This window comes from Etheostoma spectabile, chromosome 12 (assembly GCF_008692095.1).
Source record: "Etheostoma spectabile isolate EspeVRDwgs_2016 chromosome 12, UIUC_Espe_1.0, whole genome shotgun sequence".
NCBI lineage: Eukaryota > Metazoa > Chordata > Actinopteri > Perciformes > Percidae > Etheostoma > Etheostoma spectabile.
Genome location: NC_045744.1, coordinates 8,880,840 through 8,900,888, shown reverse-complemented (window position 1 = coordinate 8,900,888; position 20,049 = coordinate 8,880,840). Strand labels below are relative to the sequence as shown.

At 40.1% G+C, this 20,049-nt stretch overlaps 1 protein-coding gene across 3 annotated transcripts in view; it reads left to right on the top strand.

Moving 5' to 3' along the window:
* The window catches only part of LOC116699106 (adenylate cyclase type 1), a 36,720-nt gene extending 20,231 nt beyond the window's left edge, over positions 1 to 16,489 (top strand). The window contains exons 5-20 of one of the 3 annotated variants that reach the window (XM_032531500.1): positions 2,418 to 2,545; positions 3,716 to 3,874; positions 4,326 to 4,467; positions 5,666 to 5,821; positions 8,750 to 8,947; positions 9,137 to 9,234; positions 9,351 to 9,435; positions 11,040 to 11,129; positions 11,450 to 11,712; positions 12,711 to 12,837; positions 13,279 to 13,395; positions 13,529 to 13,675; positions 13,779 to 13,877; positions 14,014 to 14,128; positions 14,251 to 14,375; positions 15,648 to 16,489. In XM_032531500.1, coding sequence (XP_032387391.1) covers positions 2,418 to 2,545; positions 3,716 to 3,874; positions 4,326 to 4,467; positions 5,666 to 5,821; positions 8,750 to 8,947; positions 9,137 to 9,234; positions 9,351 to 9,435; positions 11,040 to 11,129; positions 11,450 to 11,712; positions 12,711 to 12,837; positions 13,279 to 13,395; positions 13,529 to 13,675; positions 13,779 to 13,877; positions 14,014 to 14,128; positions 14,251 to 14,375; positions 15,648 to 16,013 — 2,415 coding nt within the window. In that variant the 3' untranslated portion in view covers positions 16,014 to 16,489. Of the gene's footprint in view, positions 1 to 2,417; positions 2,546 to 3,715; positions 3,875 to 4,325; positions 4,468 to 5,665; positions 5,822 to 8,749; positions 8,948 to 9,136; positions 9,235 to 9,350; positions 9,436 to 11,039; positions 11,130 to 11,449; positions 11,713 to 12,710; positions 12,838 to 13,278; positions 13,440 to 13,528; positions 13,676 to 13,778; positions 13,878 to 14,013; positions 14,129 to 14,250; positions 14,376 to 15,647 lie in introns of those variants that run through there. The other 2 variants (XM_032531501.1, XM_032531502.1) reach the window with 2 other exon arrangements.
* Positions 16,490 to 20,049: the final 3,560 nt, after the last annotated feature.

Below are 20,049 nucleotides of genomic sequence, written 5' to 3'. Positions count from 1 at the left end.
AACTAGAACTCTTCCTAGACCTGGCTGTCCAGCCAAACTGAGCAATCGTGGGAGAAGAGCCTTGGTGAGAGAAGTAATGAAGAACCCCAAAGATCAATTTGGCTGAGCTCCAGAGATGCAGTAGGGAGATGGGAGAAAGTTCCACAAAGTCAACTATCACTGCAGCCCTCCACCAGTCGGGGCTGCATGGCAGAGTGGCCCGACGGAAGCCTCTCCTCAGTGCAAGACATATGAAACTTTTTTGCGTTGATTCTAAGCTGTATGTGTGGAGAAAACCAGGCACGGCTCATCACCTGCCCAGTACAATCCCAACAGTGAAACATGGTGGTGGCAGCATCATGCTATGGGGTGTTTTTCAGCTGCAGGGACAGGATGACTGGTTGCAAATGAAGGAAAGGTGAATGCGGCCAAGTACAGAGATATCCTGGAAGAAAACCTCATCCAGAGTGCTCAGGACCTCAGACTGGGCCGAAGGTTCACCTTCCAACAAGACAATGACCCTAAGTACACAGCTAAAATAAAAAAGGAGTGGCTTCGGAACTTCTCTGTGACCATTCTTGACTGGCCCAGCCACAGCCCTGACCTAAACCCAATTGAGCATCTCTGGAGAGACCTGAAAATGGCTGTCCACCAACGTTCACCATCCAACCTGACGAAACTGGAGAGGATCTGCGAGGAAGAACGGCAGAGGATCCCAAAATCCAGGTGTGAAAAACGTCTTGCATCATTCCCAAGAAAACTCTAGCCTCAAAAGGGTGCTTCTACTCAAAACTGAGCAAAGGGTCTGAATATTTATGACCATGTCATGTTTCAGTTTTTCTTTTTTAATAAATTTGCAAAAAATTCTTTGTTTTTCTGTCAAGATGGGGTGTTGAGTGTACATTAATGAGAAATAAAATGAATTTTTGGGGAAAATGGCTGCAATGAAACAAAGAGTGAAAATGAAAGGGGTCTGAATACTTTCTGTACCCACTGTATGTATGTGCATGTGGTAGGAGGTCAGGTAATGGTTGGGACAAACGTGGTGTATGGAAGTCAAGTTTAGTGACTTTTTTACGTTGATTACTTCACGTACGTTCATATTTTAATTTACGTGTCAAATGTTTTTCTAAAACCTTACCAAGTTGTTGTGTTTGAATTCACAATGTTTAAAACTGCCTGGGCATCCGACCAGGAGTTGATTTCTTGTTTGCAGTCATGTGACTCTGATGTGTGATCCTGATGGAGGGCAGGAAGTGAAAAGTAGAATGGATTGGAGTAATTATGAGGAATATTGACTGGAAGAAAAAAAATCCTTCCTACAAATAATGTAAAAAGTGCCCTTTAAGTTGATCCACATGTTCTATCCAGTGGAACATTACTTACAAAAGTTATAGAGTGAAATGTTAATTGTTCTTTCTGTCAATTACATCTAGAAGAATGCTTCTACTGTATGGGCAAGTGCTAACTCTAGTACTAGTATAAATGTATGTGCAAGTCAGCTTCTCATACTAAAGAGAGTGACTCATCTAAAGGGAGACTGATCCATTGATTCAGTGCTGCATTGTGGGAACCACTTCAGTTTAGTTTGAGTTCCAAGTGCATGAGATAAAGAACATGCACCACGAATACCAATCCATGTGAAGCTCCACAGCTACAGTATCCACTATAACGGTCTTATCTGACTTGCTTTGATTGCTTTTTAATTTATTTACTGCCTCTGTATCTCAAAATGTGTGCCTATGTTCATTTATTTCTCCTCTATACAGTCTTTGGGAACTGTAACTCTTCAACTGTCTCTGTGGTTGGTCATCTTGGTCATCACAGCAGATGTTGCCAGTGTATCTTTATGTGCATGCTGTCAAACAGCTGCGCTGGCAAAAACACATTAATTTATTACTAGAATATCAGGCTATTTCTGTCAACAGTTTATCCGTTAAGCCCCTCCTCCTAGCCAGAATGATTTCCTTACCTCAAGAAGAAGAAGAAGAAGGAGGAGGAATGTAAAGCATTTTTTTAACATTTTGGAAAACACATATTTGCATTTGTGAGTGAGTTGAGAAGATGGATACCACTCAGATGGCTATGTGTTAAATATGAAACTACATTTTACAGTAGTTTAGCATGACGACTGGAAACTGGGACGGCAATACTGATGGATTAGAGTAATGGATGAACTATAATTAAATGTCAAACACACCAAACACCACCACTGTTACAACTTTGATTAAAGTGAAAGAAGGATGCCTTTTTGGTTATTTATTTAATACTAACTGAGCTGACCATGATGATTGAAGGTTCAATTTTTATCCTTTACAGAAGTCAGAGGTGCTGTTGCACTATGTTGATAAAATGTAGAAGCAAAGATGATTTTGTTACTGATTGGCTCATCTTCTCAGGAGGAAGACATGCATCACAACCTCTTATTTAATTGACAGGAGAACCACTGCCGCAGGATCAAGATTCTGGGGGATTGTTACTACTGTGTGTCTGGACTGACCCAACCCAAGACTGACCACGCCCACTGCTGTGTAGAGATGGGTCTCGACATGATTGACACCATAACGTGAGTGTTCATATTTCTTTTGCAGTATTTATAATAGTGACGTTAATCTATGAAATCCCTGTTAGATTGCGATCTATTTGCTTTGTAAATGAGTGCAATGGAACCTAAAGAAATCTTCTCTTGTATCTTTATTCTATTTTAAACACACTGTGAGTCCCTGTTGAGAAATTTTCCTTCAAGTAGGGCAAACTGCAGCCTGGTTAGCCATGTGTGCTGTGAGTGAATTCTAACACTGAACATCTTAGTGAGCAGAACAACAGTTGGCTGAGAGAGAGAAAAAAAAGTGTGTAATGGAGAAAGAAAATAAGATATTTTATTGAGTTTGAAAGAGCTTTTTCTCGTTCTCCTCGCATACCCTGCATAGTTTGGAAGTGTGTGTGTATGTGTGTGTGTGTGTGTGTATGTGTGTTGTGTGGGGGGGGGGGGGGGGGGGGGGGACCAAAGGAAAGTGAGAGATTATGATGCAGCAGAAGATTAAATCAGAAACTGTCATGACTTGACTGGAAGCCTGTTAATTAAGATTAGACGTTTCCTCAACATTGATTAAATAGACATGCTAAATTTAGCAATCTTTTTTGTTCCTTAGTCTATTTTGGTCGTTTAGAGCAAAGTAGAGCATTTTGAACAGTGTTTGTTCCCTGTCCACTTCTTGACATCCAATTGAAAATAATTATTGTTCTCAATCAATATACATAAAGATGGCTTTTAACAGTAAATATTCCTCTGTTATAGCAATAACGTTGTTTAAAGTAACTGATCATTTTATTCAAGGTTTGCGCATAACATGCATTTAGTCTAGTAGTCTCGCCTAGGATGTAAAACACATAAGGTTGGATCGCCGACTGCTTGAGAACCTTTTAATATTTAAATGTTTCAGTTTTTGAAAGATAACATCCTGTCGCACAGTTGTCTCATTATTTGTCTAGTTTGTGATAGAGTGTAGTTTGACAAACATACGTAATATTAGCATAGTATTAGTAAGTCTTATTGAGTGACTGAACAGTGCTTGTCTACAGCAATGCAGGTCGACTTGTTGATGTCACATTGTGTTATTTTATCACATTCTGTGCTGCCTTTTTATGCCGAGCCTAATTAGTGATGTTCTGTAGATTTACAGGTATATATGACCTTATGAGCTCACTCCACAACACATGTGTTCTGCACTTGCAGGTCAGTAGCAGAGGCCACAGAAGTCCAGTTAAACATGCGCGTGGGCTTGCATACAGGTCGGGTGCTGTGTGGAGTGCTCGGCCTCAGGAAATGGCAATATGATGTGTGGTCCAATGATGTGACCCTAGCCAATGTGATGGAGGCTGGAGGACTACCTGGGTCAGTACTGGACGTTTTACATAAATACCAGCCTCAACGGCTATTGACACTGCACATGCACACTATGCCATCTAGGACTGACATATGACATTATATTGTACAGTGAGGTGGAAATATATCTAACACTGTCTGTATACTCCTACTGCTATGTCTTCGTGCTTGTAAAAACTTGGTAATCATGTTAAGACAAATCAGGGGAAAAAAAGGCAAACTGCAGAGAAAACAAGTACAGTGTCCTCTATCATGTGATTTAATTTTCACCTTTTTGCACAAAATAACCTCTTTAAAAGAATTTTTAATATGTTTAAGAACAGGATCTCAGACTTTATTTTGACAGTCTCCTGTGACACTCTTCTTAAAATGGCCTGCTTAAAACTGTTTGTGCCAAATGCACCTGACTGCTGCATCTGCAGAGAGACTATCCTGTGCCATGTTTGCCTATGCTCCACAGGAAAGTCCACATCACCAAATCTACGCTGGAGTGCCTAAATGGAGATTATGAGGTGGAGCCTGGAAACGGCCACGAAAGGAACGCCTTCCTCCTAAAACATGAAATTGAAACCTTCTTTATAGTGCCATCTCACCGACGGAAGGTATTGTATTGTAAATCTGTGCTAGAGAAATGCATAAACTGTGTATTTAGCTTTTAGAAGAGGAAAATTATTAAGATGACAGCATCAGTTGTATCTTGAGATTACATTTCCTATAAGAAAATGGCCTTAGTTGAACCGTTTATCACACATTAGCAAAGCCTCTGCAGGACGTATCCTAATCAGCATTAATGGACTTACTGTATGTGGTAAGTCAGAGTAGGCTAGGTTAAAAAGCAGACTTATCTTGACCTGTCTTTACCTAGTATACAATACAACCTTTAAAAAGAAATGTAGTGCTGACTAAAGCATCCATTATCATATGATGGAGCTCTCACACATTTGTTGTTGAGCTGATCTCACTTCCAGCCTGTAATAGATTTGACTGGGGCTAAAAAGCCTTTGGCATCTATCATCTCAAATCTGCCCAGTCCTAAAGAATACAGAGATATAATGTGCGTGTGTGTCAGTGCATACACATAAACATGCACATCTCCAACAGATGTGCCACAAGCAGCTGGAGAGGGAATTTCAGTCTTGGTTCTGTAGTATTCCTCCTCTCCTCTCCTCTCCTCTCCTCTCCTCTCCTCTCCTCTCCTCTCCTCTTTATTTCTTGCAGCAAGTTTTTATGCTATGCCGTATTTTGCTTGCACATAGGTTACATGAGCCTTTAATGAACCTGTAACATCCCAGTAGCTTGTATCTTTCTTCGATATGCGGGAGACTTTGCTAATCCTCTCTATAGAGCTGATGGTTAGACTTCATCAAAGACTTGGCTTAGAGAAAGATGTGCCCTGACTAAGCTGGGTTGGACAGGCTGCTATTCATTCTGCTATTATGCCTTTAATTACTCCTGCTTAGGGACTTCCTTCCAACCTTGTGTATCGAACAAAAGCTATATCTCTTATTGCATATGACATTTCCTCAAACTCTTTAACATACGCTAAATCTTTTTCACAGCTGTCAAAGTTCTAAAACTATTAAAATCCCCTCAGGCACTGACCTACCTTATTTTAATCACTTTCTAGTAAAATTTCTGAGACTAATCATAATGATTGCATGCGTGTGTGTGTGCATGAGCATGTGTGCACATGCATACTGTCCAATGCATGTGCATGATATATAGACCCTTACATAATACATATTACTGTGTGGGGTATCATAACTAAATCCTTGTGTCCCGTTTCTTATCTGGTGACAGATATTCCCAGGATTGATTCTTTCGGATATAAAGCCCGCCAAAAAGATGAAGTTCAAAACTGTGTGCTACTTACTTGTGCAGCTTATGCACTGCAGGAAGATGTTCAAGGCTGAGATTCCCTTCTCCAATGTCATGAACTGCGAGGACGGTGATAAGGTATAAACTCTCAGTGTCTGTGTTGTAGTTTTTGTGTTTGTTCGTGCTGTGATTTACGTTGATGGAGACAAAAAGATATTCAGTCTGGAGTTTTCTACAATAGTTTAAAATATTTGATAAACACTTGTTTGACTGAGCTACATTTCTAAACACCCCTAAATGTGGACTTATCTCTTCATTTAAACCACTAAACTTGAAACTGTTTAGGTAAACTAAGGCATTACAGTATGTTATTAGTGGTGAAAACTACTTTAGCAACAATATCTTTCAGGCAAATGCTTTCTGTAAAACTGTACAGCATTTAAAAATATGTTTTAAAGTATTCTATTCTAAACTATATATATATATATATATATATGTGGTGTGTGTATAAAGCTTTCATTTCATCCCTAGATGTCTTATAAAAAAGCCACCACATTTCAATATCATTAACACCAGACACCTGACTTGGCTGTTCCACAAAACAAATGTGTATGTGCTTAAGACATGAGCTAAAGCTGTATAGAACATGTGGAGTTGTGAATCATCCAAGGGGCAAACATTAGAAAAGCAACAATGCGTGTTCGTGGATTCCGTCATGGTTTAGTGGCTTTCTTAACATGAACTATTGGACATACAGTATATTAGCGTGTGCTAGAGATGCTCACCACATCCAACAATATTACACAAATGTTCTTTGTCACCTCACTGAACATTGTACATCACACTCTTGCAGTGATATTTGCAGCACAGCCAGCTCCTTCTGTCTGTCTCTTACAAATCTCTGCTGTAGACTCGTAATTAGAGCTGAAACGCTAACTATTTTGATAATGCTTTAATACATTTTCTTTGTCTTATGTGAAAGTTAAAGCAATGGCATATTTTGGGGTTTTGGGTGGTGAGTTGGACAAAATAAGCAGTTTACAGGTGTCACATTTGGCTATAACCAAATGATCAAATGATTTATTGGCAGAATAATTGGCAGAATAATTGATTAATAATAATAATTATCGTGCAACCCTACTCTGAATTATGGGCTCTCAGAGAGTTGACTCTGTTGCTGACAGTGATGTGGTTTTATTGAGCAGGATATGTCCACCCACAACAAAATATCATCACACTGGTTGGGAATCATGACACCCAATATTCTCCTTTATAGACGTCCCTTTTTTAATAGTTTATTTTTCCATGCTAACACTTACATAGCAAATAACAGTTTAGGATGATTCTAGGTAATGCAATAAGCTTTACAAACTTGTTCTTGCAGCTGTACATCTCAGTGGATAAATGCTTTCAAAGGATGTGTATGTATCATAAAAACATAGGGAGTAAGAGTAAGTGATGATCCTTTCATCTATGATTACCTCAGCATGTCGCTCCTGTCCCCCCGCTTATACTGGCAATCTGGCCAAATCTCAAAGAGCTAACTTGACCTTGTGTGCTTGACTGTGTGTGTGTGTATGTGTGTGTGGTGTGTTGTGTGTTGTATGTGTGTCTGTGTGGATGCAGCCACTGAGTGTGTTGCCCTCAGTGGCTGCATCCAGTAGATCTTTACCTTAAACTTCACAATAGTGTCTCCTCTTTGATCTGCATTAGTAGTAACGACGACATCCTCACATCATAGCCAGAAGGCAGATTAGTATAAACTGAAATACAGATGGAAAGGCGGTGAGAGGTTAACTCATACATGCACGTTCTACTGAATGGTAGTTTTGCATTCAGTCCACACACACTTGAATTGTTAAATGACATACGCATTCAAGACACGGAGGAGAGCAATATGAGGGGCAAGGGATGAATCAATAGGATTTTTGGTGCAGCAGACATGCTGCATGATGTGTCCTGTGCTACGTTAAGCACAAGATGGAACATAAGGAGAAGTTGGCATCTGCAGGTCACTGTGCTGCTGCCTCATGAATAACAAAGAAGCAGGGAAGTAACGAGGGAGTAAGAAAGAATATACAGGACCAGGGAAGGAAGGAAAGAAGGACGAATATACGGAGGCAGGAAAGAAAAGAGGGAATGGAGGATGAATGGATGGAAACAAGAATATATGGAAGTAAAGAAGAATATACAGAAGTGGGAAAGGAAAGATGGGAAGGGAAGAAGATAGGAAGCGGGAAAGGTAAGAAGGGAGTAAGGAAGACTATATGGAACAGGAAAGGAAATAAATAAGAATATATGGAGGCAGGAAAGAAAAGAAGGAAAAATATATTGAGACAGGGAAGGAAAGTAAGTAGTAAGAAAGAATATTTAAAGCAAAAGGAAGGAACAATATACTGAAGCAGGGAAGGAAATAAGTAAGTAATGTAGAATAGACAGAAACAGGGAGAGAAAGCAGGAAGAAAGGAAATAAAGACAGAAGCATGAAGGGACAGAAAGAAAAGCATGAAATCAAGGAAGTCAGTGAGCTGTGCACATTCATGTCAAGTCATGTCATGAACTCATAAACAGTCTGGTGATCCTTGCTCACACACTTTCCCTACTGTGCCACCGAGCTACATAATTTATCCAGCATGCTCACGTACATTTCACACACACACACACACACACACACACACACACACACACCACACACACACACACACACACACACACACACACACACACAAACACACAAACACACACACACAAACAAACAAACACAAACATCCACTTTGCAATGTTAACTCCCTGGCTTTGCTACAGTGCCCAGTGTTTTGCAAAGCTGCTCACTTAGGCTGCCTACAGACACTTAGAAACAGCGGGGTGCATTCAGTAATGAAGTTAAGTGTGAAGGCGATGTCCTAATTTGAAAGTATTATCAGCCGTCCGTGTTTATTAAGTCTACTCTTATTCATACTTCATTCCTAATATGATAATACTCCAGTAGTCCAGAGAATAGAGGGTGCTGCATTGCAGCCTGTTCATCACACTGTTGTTTTTCAAGTTCTACGTTTTCTCCACCAGCGGAGGGCCATGCGGACGGCTCCACAGAAGCTGAGGAATCGTTCCAACACAAACCAGGCCAATGTGGTCCAGAGCAGCCCCAGAACCCGGGTCAACCGTTACATCGGTCGACTAATCGAGGCCCGCCAGACCGAGTCAGACACAGCGGACCTCAATTTCCTCACACTGATGTATAAGTGCTCTGAGCGCGAGCAGAGGGTGAGAGACTTTAGACACTCCAGACACATATGGCACCTGTACATGTTGTGGATGAAGCCTCTGAATTTATGTGATACTTTGTTGATAATAATAATAATTATATTAATAATAAAAATACATTTTATTAAGGACAAATTACAAAACATTAATAAAAACATGTTTTCTCATCTGGTCTCTGGCATTTCATAGTATCACCAGGTTCCGGATGAGTACTTCACTAGCGCAGTGGTCCTCTCCCTGATCCTAGCTGCCTTGTTTGGCCTTGTCTATCTTCTCATCATACCACAGTATGTCCAGCAGATTCTGTTGTTGTTCTTTCTTCTCTCTGTTGCCTTTTTTTTCCTTTCCACAGGTCTTTGTCTTTTGACCTAACCCTGCCATCTCTCCTTTTTTCTCCTCTCAGGGGCACAATGGTACTTGTCCTTCTCGTCTTCTGCATCTGTTTCCTAGTAGCTTGTATCATGTACCTGCATATCACTAGAGTACAGGTAAATACATCTGCTTTCTCATCGTTCTTGTCTTCCTTTCCCTTATCACTTCTTCCTTACTAACATTGACGTCTTCTCTCTGATATGGTGCCTAACACAGGTGGCAAGTTTCTTCATTTAAATTCTTCTTCTTCTTTTCGCTGACTAACCGAAATATGTAAATGTATTAAATACAGCCTTGTAATAACGATTCAGTATTCATTGGCTTTAATATTTCTTTCTTAGCCCCTATGCTGTACTTAAACTGAGATAGTTAGTCTATTAATTTCAGCTTTTGTTGAGGTTAATGGTCATCCTCAAAGCTCTTTACCACATACATTTGAATTATGATTTTTTTTTTTTTACTCTTCGTGACTTTTGCAAATTCATGTTCTCCCTCTCCCTCTCTTTCTGTTCTCTACCTTACGAGCGAGCTTCCCCAATCAGCATTTATCTGTATGATTTCAAACCTTTTTCTGGATACTATTCCTACAGCTACTAACACACTTTGGGCCCTATTTTAACAATCTAAGCGCACGGCGTGAAGCACCTGGCGTGCATGTCCAAATCCACTTTTACTAGTTTGACGGTGAAAAAAAGGGTCCGTGTGCCGGGTGCATGGTTAAAAAAGGTTGTACTTAGTGTCTTCATTAAGTCATAGGTATGTTTTGGGCGTAACATGCAATAAACCAATCAGAATGTCATCTCCCATTCTCTTTAAAAGCCAGGCACGTTTGCTATTATGATGGCGGATTTGCACTGTGATATTGTTATTTTTTTAACTTTTGCATGTGTGTGTGCTGCTGCGCTTCCCTGTGTGTGTGTGTAACAAGCATAGTGTGCTTGCGCGGTGCACGAGCCTAGGCGCATTTTACTAATTTGCTGTTAAAATAACAATGAAATGCTGCGCTATCAACTTTAGACTAGGTTTTTGTTGGTCATTGGCGCGAATACTTTAATTTTTAATTTAATTTTAATCTGTTTATTGATCCCCTATGGGGAAATTACAATTCACACTCTGTGTCCACACTTGGTTAGTTTACACACAGTCCTGAACTACACACACACACTTGCTCAGGATCTGTACACGCACTAATGGAGAGATGTCAGAGTGGGCTGCCAGCCGAACCAGTGCCCTAAGCGGGTGGGGGGATGTGGTGCCTTGCTCAACAGCACCTGGCAGTGCCCAGGAGGTGAAGTGGCATCTCTCCAGCCACCAATCCACACTCCGAACTTTTGGTCCATATGGGGACCCATATTGGGTTGGGACCCTCCGGTTCCCAACCCAACTCCCTACGGACTGAGCTACTGCCACAAGATAGCAATATGCCAAGAATGCACCTGAACACATCTCCTTGTAAGACCAGCATGCAATTGTTATTTAAACAACGTGGGCGTATGACGGAAAATGAACAACTGCGTCGGTCTTAAACTACCAAAGACACTTGCGTTGGGCCTTGCGCCGCACTGCGCCAGATGCAAGATAGGGCCCTTTGTCTCACTGTCTTGTCATGTTACTATGATAGTATTATATAAATATGTTGTTGTTTTTCAGTATATCATTTTAAATGTTCATGAAGGTGTTGTTCTCTTTCATCTAACATTTCTTTGATTTTGTTTCTTAGTGTTTTCCAGGGTGCCTAACCATTCAGATTCGCACTGCTCTCTGTATTCTCATAGTGCTCTTAATCTACGCCGTGGCCCAGACATGTGTGGTAAGTGGGAAAGGCAACAATGAAAATGTCATCCACCAAATATGACCAACCAGTAAGAAAAATGTTGACACATTTGGGCTGAAATTGTAGTTCCTTTTTGGTTTAAAAAGGGTATTCTTGGATACTAGACTGTACTGGTGAGATGTTTGATTATTAAGATGTAAGATATTGTATCAGTTGTTCTTTATATATTGGTGCTGTAAGTAAGGAAACAAAAAAAACAATATCATAACAGACTGTGAGAGTAGGCTGATATTGAATTACTTTCTACTTTAATATCATCTTTATGCACATGTTTCGTCCTGTTTTGCCTCTGTCAGGTGGGCTGTATGCCCTGGTTGTGGGGTAGTGCCAACAGCAACAGCTCCATCGTCATCATTGATATAGACAGCGGCGCCAACCACACCATGGCGGAGCTGCCTTGTGACGGTGCCGGCTACGCCTTTCTGTCCTGTGTGTTGTGTACACTCACCCTGGCACTTTTCCTCCGGGTCTTCTGGGTGCCTAAGATGGTGCTAATGCTCCTTCTGGGTGTGCTGTATGTCACCGTGTTGGAACTCAGTGGCTTTCGCAAGGCTGCAGGGTGAGAGGTTCACAACATGATCACAAACACACTGATGATGGCTTCTAGCTGAAACACGTTTGTTTTTTGCCCACATTAAATAAGAAGATTACTTATCTGTGAGTGCCAGAGTTTTTGTTTTCCATAAACACCAGACACACACAATCATGTATAACACTGCTTGTGTTCTGTTTTTATTTCCATCAATTCCTGAAGTTGCACAAGGCAACGATTGGCTGTGAATGTCAAGCCATGGTTTTTGTTTGTGTTTTATCCGGAAAAGGGAAAGATAACCAGGAGTTTGGAAGAAACAGTACACGTGGTGTGTTAGTGTGTTAGTGTGTGTGTGTGTGTGTGTGTGTGTGTGTGTGTGTGTATGTAAGTGAACTTGCTGGATGAATTGTATAGCTTGGTGGCACATTAGGGAAATGTGTGTGTGTGTGTGTGTGTGTGTGTGTGTGTGTGTGTGTGTGTGTGTGTGTGTGTTGTGTGTGTGTGTGTGTGTGTGTGTGTGTGTGTGTGTGTGTGTTGTGTGTGTGTGTGTGTGTGTGTGTGTGTGTGTGTGAAGGAGTCTTTGCTTGTCTGCAACCCACACACAGTTTCCACCATTTGACGCAGCATATGTGCTCATTAGTTCCAAATCAGAAGCCTGAAAGGACAATGTAGGCTGAATGATGGGATTGCATTAGCTGTTTCTACCCAGTACCGAGGGGCCTGGCCGATTTTGTTGGAGCTCAGATCATAAACGTGCCCCTGAACAGTGATTACGTTAAATTTGATAAGGTTATTAAGATAAAGATATCTTTTGGAAAGCTAATTTTGTGTAGACGCAGTTATGCTTCAGTAATAATATTGTAAGCACATTTAAGGTCTTTCATTTATAAGTTTTCTTTTTGTTTTGTTCTTTTTATAAAATACAATGACTTCTCTAGACACTGTGGGGGGTCCATTCAACCTTTTTGTGTAGTTTTCTGTGTGGTCCAGTCCAGTGCTGACTTGTGTGTTGGTCTATTCCACAGTGGGGGGTCTTTCCACATCCGAGGCTATGAGCCCATCCTGTCTCTGTTGCTCTTTGTCAGTGCCCTGGCCCTCCACTCCAGGCAACTTGACCTCAAGCTACGCTTGGACTTCCTATGGGCTGTGCAGGTCAGGAACTGTCTGTATCAGTATGAATGTTGAGAGGCTTGAATCTCATTATCATAATATATGTTTTAATAGGAGTGTGCTGTAGAAATACGGCTATTTCAACGTAAACTGTTGGGGTATGCATGGAGGATTTGTATTTAAAGGCTGCCAGCTGTCTGTCCTTTGGCAGAAATGAGGGTAAGAAGCATGTTTTCATTTGGTGCCAGGATTGTAAAAAAAAGCACAGTGGGTTTGCAAAAGCTGAATTTTAAGCTGTCTAATCATTTATCTACCAGCAGTCATGTAATGTACCAACTTCCATTTAAAATCCAACCAGACATATAGGCCATGTTGTAAGACTTGTAAGGTTTTTTACTGACCCCATGTGGTGAAAACGTGGGACAAGCTACATTCCTCATGGCGTTATCTGTATATTTTTGTGCGTGCTACATTTGCTGTCAGGCGGAAGAGGATAGAGATGGCATGGAGAAAGTGAAGCTGGACAACAGGAGGATTCTCTTCAATCTTCTGCCTGCACACGTGGCTCAACACTTCCTATTGTCGAACCCAAGGAACATGGTGAGCCTCGCTTATAGACAGGCAGACAGAAAAACAGAAAACAGGTAGATAAACAGACAAACAAAACATGCATCAGAAGAAACCAAAGGACACATTTTATACTGTCATACTGTATTCTTTCTTTCTACATTAGGATCTATACTATCAGTCCTACGCACAAGTTGGTGTCCTGTTTGCCTCGATCCCCAACTTCAATGATTTCTATATTGAGCTGGATGGTAACAACATGGGAGTGGAGTGCCTGAGACTACTGAATGAGATCATTGCTGATTTTGATGAGGTGGGATGCAGATTTGTTGTTTTTTTCTCGACTTTGAACATATATAGATATATAGATTTGAAATGTGTTGCTTTGTGTGTCTATTTGGATGAATGCTTTTCAGCTCATGGATAAGGAGTGCTACAAAGACATAGAGAAAATCAAAACCATTGGCAGTACATATATGGCAGCTGTGGGCCTCGTCCCCACCGTTGGTACCCAGGTAGCATGTCATTTAATGTTTGTGTGTGTGTGTTGCAGATGTACAGTATAAATGGCTGTAGTACTTTATAATAAATACAATATGAAGGACCAATTCATGCATAACTTCTACCGTTTGGTGTGCTTCCTCTCTTTAGGCCAAGCAATCTGTTTACCACCATGTGAGCACAATAGCAGACTACGTCATTGAGATGTTTGACGTTTTGGATGAAATCAACTATCAGTCATACAATGAGTTTGTGTTGAGAGTGGGTACGTCTACCCTTGTATTAAACTGTTAACACAATCACAAAGTAAATCACAATGTGACTATGATAAACCTCAGTTTGACATTGGTTTGTGGTTGTTGTTGACATGTTCTTATATTTACCCAGGTATCAATGTGGGTCCAGTAGTTGCAGGAGTGATTGGGGCGCGGCGACCTCAATATGACATCTGGGGGAACACAGTCAATGTAGCCAGCAGGATGGACAGCACGGGAGTACCAGGAAAGATACAGGTAAGCAATGCACCTTATTTGCAATATTTATCTAAAAGTACGTAATTTTATCATAAAGCAAGTTTGGTTTACACGCAATGTTTATAAGGAAACCTGAATTCAAAACATCAAAGCTACAGTTGTAAAGGTGAAATTCACATTATAAAAACACAAAACTACTTAAAGCTGCAAACAGCATTGAAGGGGTCCTCGCGCCTCTGCATGCGTCGTGGTTACTGGCAGGGGCCGCTCCTTGTGATCGTGCATTTGCGTCGCACTCAGACACTGCAAATCGTTTCCAATGAAAAGAGAACTACCTCCTGAGTTAAGTGATAACTCACAAAATACTCTATGTCATACAGTTCATTAGCTGTGAAAGGGGGCGTGGCTTAAGCATCTATCACATCACCAATGAATAAGGAAGAGGGGGCCTAAGTACATGGCAGTGGTTAAAGTATAGGTGTCGGCTCAGTATCACATGTAGACCACACATTATAAGTTCATGTAAATCAAATGATGTTTGTCATATAAGGTGGATGTCCTGTTGCCAGCTATAACCAAAAGTAAATTTTGGCCTGTAGATGTCCTCAGTCCTGGACCCTTGTCAAACATGAGAAAATTCGGGCAGATAAGACAATGTACACTGAAGTTATGACAACTTCTTCGTTCAACCATATATGTTCTAAATGATCGCCACAAGCCCATCTTTGACGAAAAGTTTTTCTTTTAATAATTTTCATCTTTAAGGTGTTGAGATGGTACAGACCAAATTTGGAGTTCATCAGAGGAAATTTCAAGAAGGAGTTTGCTTATTACCTTGACATTTAGGTCTACTTCCTGTAGCCACTAGGGGCCGCTATAACTTTGAGCCAATTTCAGTGTGTAAATGTTGTCAGGGTTGGACTCTCATGAATCCTGAAAGGTTTTGAGCCAATTGGACAATGTACACTCAAGTAACACCCACTTCCTGTTTTGATGGCAAAACGCACAAAATGGCCGCCCCGCCACAACCAATGGTCTATGACAATAAGTTTGTTTATTAACAACTTTTCATCTTTAATGTCTTAAGATGGCACAGACCACATTCAAAGTTGATTGGATAAAATCTCTAGAAGGAGTTTGTATGACATGTGTAAATGGCCAAAATCGCACTAATTTTGAACTTTCAATTAAAAATGCCGGACTTCCTGTTAGGTTGAGGGCATGGCTCCAATGAGTGTTTTCGTGCAACTTGGCATGCTCCATTTATGTACCAAGTTTCGTTAGTAGTTTCCTTTTTTTTTAATAATACAGGTGACCGAAGACGTCTATCGCCTGCTGAGTACCAACTACGACCTGGTGTGCCGGGGTAAAGTCAGTGTCAAGGGTAAAGGTGAGATGCTGACCTACTTCCTGGAAGGCAAGGTTCAAGGTGTAGGAACCATAATCACTTCTTCAGTGGTGCGTTCCGCCAGCCTGGCACGCCGAATCCACTCCTGTGGCAAGACGAGCATCCCGACCAATCTAGTCAGCAACATGCAACATGCAACTTCCAACAGCAGCAACAGCCAAGCCACATGCCTGCCCTCATCCTGTGTGCCCTCAGTGAGTAAAGAGGACGAGGAGGCCATAGAGGTGACACACATTGAGATTGAGGCTGTGGCAGATGTGGCAGTGTAGGAATAAAGACAAAAACTACAAACTTCACTGAAAAAAAGGAAAGGAAACCCTGGCTGGAGGCCGTGAGAAGACAGGGCTGTCCAGGTGTTTCCTATAAATCCTGAGCTACTGGCACAACCCAGAAAATGCTCCTTCAGGATATGAACTTCCGGAGAAATTACATGGTGATACAGACCCTGTTATGGATTTTGAACTGCTTGCCACTATTGGAAAACAAACGATGAGTGAAGAAGGAAAATACACGGAATCTCAAATCCTTTTTTAACGTCTCTATAACAGATGATTAGATTTGTGGTGTTCCTGGGTTCCCTCAGATCCAGGTATAACGTGCATCTTTGTTTTCTATGTAGTACATATTCAATGTACAAGAGATATGTGCATTGATATCCAGAAAAAAAGACTGGTGATCATGCTATTGCTTTTGCACTGTCTTTCTGATTATGCCAAGGATACATTGCATTATTTACAGTGTAAAATGGTGTTGTTTCTTTTTGGTGTGTGTACGCATGCATGTGTGTACTTGTGAGTGTGTGTATGCATGTGTGGTTAATTCTGAATTGTAACGAAACAGCACAGAGTACTTTTTATACTCAGAGGTTACTGGATGAAATAGGCTTTTTTACAGTTACATATTACATATTTACAGTTAATAGTGCATGACTTTCGAAGAGTTGACAGCCATAGTAACGGTACTCCTGTTGAAAGAAAACCAAAGTATTAAGCATTCCATAGATCTTTAGTGTTACTGCTTATTTTGCCTCAACATAGCCTACAAGAGAAAGGAGAAGATGTTGCTGTAGGTGGAACATATTTGTCATATGGGATGCTTTCAAATGTCATCAGTAGACTTAAAAAGTGTCTTTTTGAACTCCAGAGAGTAGAAATAAGGTTTTCACGAACATCCTTTATATCTTTTGCCCTGATTCACAATAATTTAACCAAAGTGTGTGTTAAGTCTAACCACAGACAGTGGTAGCTTTAACACTGAGGAGGCAACAAAGGTCAAGGAAGGGAACAGAGGGCCCTATCTTGCACGCGGCGCAAGGCCCGACGCAAGTGTCTTTGCATTTTTAAGACCGACGCAGTTAATTTTCCGTCTTGCGCCCACGTCGTTTAAATAGTATATGCACCTGCGCCCATCTTTGCGCCCGTGGGGGTGCTGATCTTACAGGGAGGTGTGTTCAGGTGCATTCTTGGAGTATTGCAATCTTGCGGCAGCAGAAAGTGATCGCGCCATTGACCAACAAAAACCTGGTCTAAAGTCGATAGCGCAGCATTTCATTGTTATTTTAACAGCGCATTAGTAACATGCACCAAGGCTCGCGCATAAAAATCTGTGCAAATCTGCCATGTCTGTTAAAGGGATTGAGAGATAACACTCTGATTGGTTTATTGCATGTTACGCCAAAAACACACCTATGAAATAATGAAGACACTAAGTACAACCCTTTTGAACCATGCGCCTAGCACACAGACTCTTTTTTCCACCGTCAAACTAGAAAAAGTGGATTTGGACACACCCCAAACACACCTGCGCCAGGCGCTTCACGCCGTGCACTTAGATTGTTAAAATAGGGCCCAGAGTGTCATTGTCGACCACTTCTACAGGGTTGAATGTGTGCTGCTACGGGAAATATTTAATGCCTAAACTGGACCAGTCACAAGGTACAATCAACATCACATAGAGGACCAATGCATCCCTATGTATGGTGCAAACAGTGTGTGTAGATGGCCAGGAAGGCAATCACACACAGAAGAGAGCACATACATTGCTTAAGCACATACAATAAGCACAAAACAACTACAAATGCACAACCTAGTCCCTTAGCCTAAGCCTTGCAAAAGCTCCATGTACATTAACGCATTTTTTGAGATCACATAAACTTTGGTGCAGTGTCTAGCTACTGTCGTCTTTCAGGCATACATTACCGTACTCTAGCTTTTTTGCTATATTTAAGCTACATTTTGAGTTTTCTTTAGAAAACTATAAGCTTTAGCATGACTCTCAGATCCAGTCTCAGAAATGCTAGGCACATCAGATATATTTGTAGCCTATATCTTTATCAGCGTTGAATTTTCACTTGATCTGCAAAAGTGTAAATAAATCATTTTTCAAGTTTTTTGCCTTACTCAACAAGCTTAAAGTGATTGCAACCTGCCTTTTTATATATATATATATATATATATATATATATATATATATATATATATATATATATATATATATTTACTTTGATATGCAGATCATACTTTTTGTAAATAGCAAAAAGCTGTAAAGTATGTTGTATCTTGTACAGTGTAAAGTTGGGTTATTGAATATTTTGTAATAAAGACAATATTGGTGTATAAAGTAAATGAGTTTGGCTATGAATGTTAAGAGATGGAGTGTGTGTGGTATTTTGGTTGAGGGTGTAAATTTGGGTGGGATTTTTAGGATGAGCTAAATGAGGATTTTTATGAAATAAAATAATAATTTTAACTTGTAGGTACAAGTTAACTTTACATTTTGATAATGAATTGTATCTCCTACATAAGGGAAACTATCTCACACATAAGACTTTAACTTTAACTTCTTTAGTAGGCTGTTTTGATGATGTGATTAGTGCATGATACAAAGGGAATTGAAATTTTAGCCGAATGCAGGATGTTGAAAAAGGTTTTACCTTTCATTTTTAATAGTTAATGTAAAACATGATGGAACTGTATAGGTACTGACTTGGGTTGAACAGTGTAGATAGGCTATAGTGCACATGTCCATTTTATATTCTCTCCCCTGTAGTCCGATGATGTCATACTCGTTAATATTAATTAGCCATTTGTTTCGCTGGAAAAGAGAAAAACGATTGCTGGTTGCATCAAAAATCTGTGAAGTTTACAATTATTTTCTTACTAAGATAAAAAGACTACATATCACACAACTTTTATTTCAGCGTGTTTGTAGCAATTCGCTATTTGTGCTGTGTAACACGGTGGCAGCGGATAAGATCAGACTGAAATATCGGTTTCCTGACTGTTGAACAGGTGTAGCCAAAGTATTGCCTTGTTACTCATGATGGTTCTTTTGCACTTATAGATAAGTAGTCTTTCAGGGTTTTATCTAAAACTCAGTATTTACATTTTGTCCCCCAAATTTTAAAAAACAGCATGCAGTAACAAATATGACTTTTATAGGCAGTTTTCCATGTCAGTTCCACTCTGTCAAATTTAATTTCTCACACCTATGTTTATGGGTCTTAAAATACCAGCTTTCCCTCTACGCAGGAAAATATGGCAGACAATGACAGGTTTATTATTCCAAACCGAGGACTTCCACAACCCACAACCAGATGAATGTCAACATGCAACGCTGAGCACGGCCAAAATTGTTTTCCCAGCATTAATGTGGAATTTGTTTTGGGTTAGTGGGTTACTTTTACAGTGTAAAAGTTAAGTCAACAAACACCTGGCTTGCTCAATCATTTCAGTACAGTACAGTGTCAAACGATGATCAGTTATTAAAAACTTCTGATTAATTGTAATGTTGATGTATCCTGAAGGAGTTCTTGCTTTAAAACAAAAAAGGTCTCAGTCCAAGCTGAAGTTGACATTAAGCAATAAAGGAAATCCAAGGTGAATCCTGGTTCACAAATAACACTCCCACTTGTGTCATCAGGGCTAAAAAGGGTCAAGATGAGCAAATAGGGGGGTTGGCGTTCATTAATAATACAAATTCAACAACCAAGAAAACTATACAATTATTTTGATAATGCTTTATTTTATGAATAGAATTTCATTGTAATTTCCAAGAAAGTCTTCTGGAAATAACTACGTAGTTTGGAACTCTTTTAAAGGTCTTAAAAATGTCATATTATAGAATGTCTAAAAAGTCGTAGTATAGCATGCTGAAAAAAATCTTTAAAAAGTCAGAATCAGAATCAGAATCAGAACTAGAAATGCTTTATTTATCCCCGAAGGGAAACTCTGTGTTGCAGTTGCACAAATAGTAAAATATAGTATAGTAAAAAAGAGTAGAAATATAAATAAAGAAATATTAGGA